Consider the following 6,956-nt stretch of genomic DNA (forward strand, 5'->3'; position numbering starts at 1 on the left):
CCATGGGAATCCAAGATGTTTATGAGCATTAGTCTCATATATGTGGGATCTATGTATTCTGCACTGTTTTCATCTGATATGTATTTATATATATATAGGTTATATGTTATCTCCTTTTTATATTTACTTCGTTCTGTGCTAATTGCACTTTGGCCTAAAAGAACTGGGCAGGGTTATCCGTTCCAGGCTCTTAAGGCTAGTAACAGATTTTCATTAGTCCTGCCTGGGAGCACATGGAAAAGATAACCCAATGAGAGATGTCCTCAGCTCCAGCATCAAGAAGGAGCCTTCACGGTAAGTGAAGACCAATGGTCCGTTCTTGGTTGCCTGTCTGTAAATTGGGGAAGCATTCTTGGGAAGTGGGGGTGAAACCAAATGGTATGTAGATCACTTGTAATACATTCTTCATTACTTGTTTTTACTACCATTTGATTTTATAATGTTTGCTAGAGCAACTAGAAGTGTCATTAGGACCATTTTTTGTTGTTTAACCTATACAATAACTCTGTGTTCCAAAACAGCAGCAGTACTAAGAACAGATTCTTGTGCTAAATAACACTTTAGCCAGCCAGCTGGTGAAAGCCAGAATGGCCAGTTGTGTAAACACCATTGAAATAAACATGAGGTGTTAACGTATTTTACTTTCACTGTGGTTCTTGTTGCTTATTTGGATATTCTGATGGGATAAATTGTGAACAGATTTGGTTTTACAAGGCAGCTTTGTCTAGAAACCGAGCTTATATGGCATCTGTTCTCTCATTTAGGAAACCAATCACAATGAATGTGCAATGGATGAAGATGAAGACTCAACTGACACTGATGAATACGAAGACAGGCGTAGAATTCTGGACATTCCTCCTCCTCCTGGACGTTGCCCACGTCAAACCTGATCAGACTTTCAAAAAATTTGTTGCCCACAGAAAGTGGTTCTTTGAGGGGATAACATGTACAGATATTTCTGAATATTATAAGTAATTATTGAGCAGTGGAGCAATTAGCATGAATTTTGGTGCCAGCTCTGATTTAAATCTGGTCAAATATACAGACAGGGTTTTATTTTGTCATCTGTTTGTTTTTGGAGGAAGAATTTGTGGAGTGGAGATGGAAATACTATTGTGTGGTGAGCTTTATTCTTTCAAGCAGCTTTACAATTGCGGGTGGGGGGTAGTCGTACATTTAAAACTGATGTATGATGAGAATGGTATTGGGGTTTTTAAATTTTAAAAAAGTGTAACATGGTGAAGACAACCGAAATGGGGGGGAAATAGGCATGGCATTTTAACAATTATTTTGTACAATTGTTCATCTCTGCTATAAGTGAATGCAAAACTGCAGTCTATGTAGCTATGGGGCTAAATGGATTGTTCTTGTACATTTTAATATTAATGGACAAATACCAGGAAATTCTGAAATGTTTGAAAGGGAGCTGGTCTTGTGTGTGAATCCTGAATTTGGTATTTGATCACATACAGTATAGGCTTTTTAGAATGTGGGATAAATATACTATCTACTTAATTTTCTCATTTTACAACATATAAATATGTACATAGGTTTACACACTCTCCCTCTTGCTCTCCCTCTCCCACTCTCAAATGCCATTTAACATTTAAGTGGTAGATTTTTAAGTATAAATATGTTTTCTTGAATACTATTTGGATTTTTATAACTGTCTGACTAAAGATAAACTACTTGAGACTGTCACACCTTAAATACATGCTTTGATGGTTATATGTTGTATACAGTAATCGCTGGGTGGGATGTAGCATCATATAATAATTGTATCACTTTTAAAGTAGTAAAGTAAGATATTCAAGAGAAGCGGTGGGAAAAGGCAGTTTTAAGCAGCAATGGTAGAGAGGATTCATCTTAAGACAATTGAAGATGTTTGCTCTCCAAGCTCAGATTTTAATGCACAGAAAAACAAACCATCTAAAGTAATGACATACAAACAAATTGACATTCCCTAATTCTGTGTGAGAGCAGGTGTGTCAGTTTCCCCATTAAATTGGAAAGCAGAGTTCTCTATTTTTTTTCATCTGTGTGCGGAATGAGTTTTGTTCTGGGCGGCAGTATCAAGGCAGTGTGTGCGGACATGCATTCAGAATGGGGCCTTCCCAATTCAACCTGAGTGGAATCTAAAATTAACTAGGTAGACATCAGAAAATGTGTGAGTGCACGCACATGCGCACGCCTTAGAGGGAACAGTGCTGGAAAGCAAATGCTCCTAACAATAGTCCTTAAGCATACGCTTCCAGGATACATAAAAACACACACTTTGTCAATGTGGTTGCATATCTGGCTTTTTGTGTCTCATAGTGCTTATATTGCTCTCCTGGGCAAGGAGTTGGCCATTTGCTAGCTCTGCACTGGGGAAAATGTTCACTCCCACCACAATCATCAGAGGGCCAGCTTAGATGAACACAGCCCTACATGGGCAATAACATTAGGACACAACAATATGCTCACTCAGATGTCACCAGTCGACATGCTGATGCACTCTTAGTGCATCCTTTACTCATGAGACAAGTGTTCATCTGAATCCCCTCTCTACATGTGTTCCAACAGGGTTTTGGAGTGTGTATAGAGGGGAAATTAAGATTAACACTGTTCTGCATCAGCAGCATCTAATTCATCGTTGACCACTGCATGACCACCATGTTGACCTACCTTTATTTCACCCACCTTTATTTCATCCCTTGAAAGGCCTCCCACACCACTTCCTCTTCTATTGTCTGTTTCAACCACCGTCCTTACCCAATGAACCTCCTTGCCCAACTGCCCTCTTGGGTTTCCTGAACCAAGCTCCTCATTGCCTAGGGCCATTTCGGAAGCCCTGACTCACCACCATTGCTTGCACCAGCTGCTGTGCCAGCATCTAACTGCCACCACCTGACTTCCTCCCATAGCTTGGCAGTGCCACTCACTCTGGCCAGGCCTCACCTTGCTCCAGAGTGGGCATGAGTGGCATGTCAGGACCCTGTGCCATTCTGCTGTCTTCTTATATGCATGCTTTTGCAGCTGTGGGTTAGAATATACCCCAAAATCTGGATGAAGGTTTTAATGTGTAGGTGATCAACATATTAGTGAACTCAATCCTCCAGAGTAGGAGAGCAGAAGGGATGCTATGATGTACAGTGAATTGCTGGCTGATTACTGATGGATCACCTAGTGCCTTCAGATTGTTGAGATGCTTATTAAAAGCTTGGACAAAGTAGCCATTGGTTTGATCTAGAAAGGTGCTTATGTAGGAATACATACTTGGGATCACTGAACACTTCCTCATTTGAAGATATTGAAAGAAATATGGGATATTCCCTGCGCCACCCCTTTGATAAGTTATTTCTTGATGTGATAATAGCAGATGTTAGGTGGGATACACTAGAACCAAGGGTCATCCCATTAAACTGACTGTGAATAAATTTAGGACCAACAAAAGGAAGTACTTTCTCTGCTGCTGCTTGAGGACATCTCATGTCAGTTATCCTTCCCACATACTCCAGAGGAAGGACTTATTTAAGAAGCTTAAAAGGCCTGGGAAGGATGACCCCACCCCATTGTTTCAACCCTGTGTCCAGTTCCAAAGACAGTCTTCTCCTTGCCAATCTGAGGCCTATCTCTTCTATTCCTCTTTAAAAAAAAAAATAAAAAAAAAATTACTAACTCTTCATATTCATTGAACTTCATTTCTCCTCAGTGTTCCTTTCCCCCCCTGCCAAAAAGACTGATTTTCCTTTCAAGCTTGCTATTCATTCATTCATTCATTCATTCATTCATTCATTCCCCTCAGCCTCCACCTTCTTACTCTCATTGTAATTTTCAACTCAAAGATTAGGCATGTATTCGTTTCTGTGGAGAAGAAAATCACTTCAATATCATACTTTTGGGTGCAATGCTGAAAAGATGGGCCCAGTCAGAGCATGTCAAGCACCATTAGGCCCTCGCCACTGCTATTCACTGAAGACCTAGCCGATTCAGAGGAGCCCTCATCAGCTCTCCCACCATTAGGCCAGAAAAGATGCCAGGACCAACAACTGGAGGAGATCCCTCAATTCCACCCACCCACAGGAGGAGACCAGACTTAAGCAGTTTGTCCACATCCTCAGGAGTCACAAATTGAAAATGATCAAATCTAATCCTGTTAGAGGAGTTCACCTCCACATTAGACTTTCTGCAGTAACTGTAGAATCCAGTTCAGCCCAAATATGAGAGATTTTAGTTGCAAAAAATCATTGAAGATATCACAGTGAGTGACTGATGGTTCCAAGTTCAAATTCAAGGGGGAGGGGGCATACAGTAGCCCCCTTACAAATCCAGACAGCTCTGCTGGATGTGAACTTGCGGAAGCAATGCGGACAGAAAAGAACCGCTTCTTTGCCCTCCGCACTGCTAGCGCATAGATCTTCTAATGTGTTCTGTGCTGTGATCTGTCAGATTTGTGCCAAATCTTCCTCCACTTGCACTCTAGTCATCTATCTCGCTGCTTCAACTTCCCTAGTTCTTCCGAATACCACAAGGCTGACTTTAAAGCAGGTCGGATAGGACGCTTAGGAGCGATTGTCTACTGCTCTAGTGAGTTCATTATTCCATGTTTGCAATAGAGCAACAGCACAATCACTAGCAGAGCCAACTCATCTTCCAAGGATTCTTGGAATCTTATTGAATCCAATAACTTTCTCGGGTGGACTAACCTAATAGGTCATTCACCCCGGAAAAAGTGGGTTATGGTTGCAAGTGCTACCTTAACCAGAAGGTGGTCTGTCCATGACAAGGAGGAGATGACAGAAGTCCCCACCCATGGAACACCATGCTGATCAGAGCAAAAGACCAAATTGAGCATGTGACCAGAATCATGCATCTGTCCAGAGACCAATTGGGATAGGCCCATAGTAAGCATGGCTGTTATGAACTCTTGAGCCATTCCTGACAGCCCAGTCCCAAAATGAAGTCCCCGACCACCAACCACCCAAGCAACTCCAATGCCAACTCCCACAACCAGGTCCGTAAGCTCAGTTGGGGACTCCACTGGTTACCCATTAGTGGGGTGATCAGTATACCAACAGAAGTCCCAGTCCATCCCTGGTCCCTAGACTTATTTATTATTTAACACATTTGTATACCGCCCAAAACGCAAGTCTCTGGGAAGTTTAAAGCAAAACAATAAAAACAACAGATAAAAAGATTAAAACATTACAACAATTAAAATTTAAAATGTTAAAACTATCAAAAACACAATTAAAACAATATCTAATTAAAAGCCTGAGTGAACAAATGCATTTTGACTTCCTTTTTAAAAGTTGTAAGAGATGGGGAGGCTCTTATTTCAGCAGGAAGTGTGTTCCAATGCCTCGGGGCAGTAGTGGAGAAGGCCTGTCCCTGAGTAGCCACCAGACGAGTCAGTGGCAACTGCAGACGAACCTCTCCAGATGATCTCAATAGGCGGTGTGGTTCATAGCAAAGAAGGTGTCCTCTTAACTTAGGTACACACATTCAATATAGGCCGATTCCCTCAAAGGGATCTTAGTAAGAGAGATGGTATTCTTATAGACCACAAGTCACCATATCCTCTCACCTGCTCCACCACAGAGTAACCCACCTGGAGAAGCTGGGATCAAACCAGAGCACTAGCCTCTCCTGACCAGGTCTCTGTAATGCACAACATAATCTGTGGAATTCTCTGCCATGGGATGTGGTGATGGCTATCAGCTTGGATGGCTTTAAATGAGGCTTTGACAGATTTATGGAGGACAAGTCTATCAATGGCTGCTAGTCTTGATGGCTATAGGCTATCTCCAGGTTCAGAGGCAGGATGCCTCTGAATATCAGTTGCAGAAGAAGGGGCATGCTTCTCAGAAGCTTCTGGTGGGTCACTGTGGGAAGCAGACTAGGTAGGCTTTGGGCCTGATCCAGCAAAGATCTTCATATGTTCTTATGATATGTCAGGAGTTAACTTTTGCTTTAGCTTCATACCACACTCTTGGTGAACTAATAAATGCAGGGATGCAAACGGAATCGATATGCCTTGTTCTGTCATTACTCCACAAGTGTCTGAAAATATGGACTTTGAATTTGTTTGGCTGAAGTAGCTTTACCTATTAAAGCTGTAATCTTCAATGTTTTATAATAAAAATCAAAATTGGAATCTCCCCCATCTCCTTTCTATTCAAATAATACCATTTTAGCCACATTGGTGGTTTCTTATCCCAAATAACTTAAATTATCTTTTTTGTCTGTTAATAACTGAATCATACTGTAGTGGAAGGTTCATTTAAAAACAGCTGTTCTTTTGTTAAGCACGTTTCTTTTTTAAAAGTGATCTTCACTAGTCAAAAACTAAGTGAAACCCAGTGTTCCAAAACCATAACTACTCTCAATAATTCATCTTCCATTTTTCAATTATGAAACATGAAAGAAATTTTCTTCTGTAACTGCTAAATCACTTGGTGGGGGAGGTCAAATATAATATACCACTTCCCAAGGGTTTGTGATGTAGCTATTATCACCCCCACCTCCATTTTCTTAGAACACACATTCACACTCACACTCAACCAAATTGTTTGCGTACTTGAAAGAACTGGAATGAATAAGAGTTCTCTTGGATTAATGGGTCTCGACTTGGGAACGGTAATAAAATCTCTCTCTATGCAGGTTTTCTGTGTATAAGTAAGAGATTATAAGGCTACAGCATCTGAGGCTCTTTACCTTGGAAAAGAGGCGACTAAGGGGAGACATGATCAAAGTGTATAAAAGTATGCACAGAGTGGAGAGGGTGGACAGAGATAAATTTTTCTCTCACACACACAATACTAGAACCAGGGGTCATCCCATGAAACTGAAGGCTGGGGAATTTAGGACCGACGAGGTACTTTTTCACACAGCACATAATTAATCTATGGAATTCTTTGCCATGGGATGGCCACCAGCTTGGATGGCTTTAAAAGGGGCTTAGACAAATTCAT

The 6,956-nt window shown here is 41.2% G+C and overlaps 1 protein-coding gene across 3 annotated transcripts in view; it reads left to right on the top strand.

The window, feature by feature from the left end:
• FBXO3 (F-box protein 3) overlaps positions 1-2,035 on the top strand; it is a 39,944-nt gene extending 37,909 nt beyond the window's left edge. For all 3 annotated transcript variants that reach the window (XM_053273373.1, XM_053273368.1, XM_053273382.1), the window contains exon 11: positions 765-2,035. In XM_053273373.1, coding sequence (XP_053129348.1) covers positions 765-890 — 126 coding nt within the window. In that variant the 3' untranslated portion in view covers positions 891-2,035. The remainder of the gene's footprint in view (positions 1-764) is intronic.
• Positions 2,036-6,956: the final 4,921 nt, after the last annotated feature.

The sequence above is a fragment of the Hemicordylus capensis genome, chromosome 1, assembly GCF_027244095.1.
Source record: "Hemicordylus capensis ecotype Gifberg chromosome 1, rHemCap1.1.pri, whole genome shotgun sequence".
NCBI classification, from domain to species: domain Eukaryota; kingdom Metazoa; phylum Chordata; class Lepidosauria; order Squamata; family Cordylidae; genus Hemicordylus; species Hemicordylus capensis.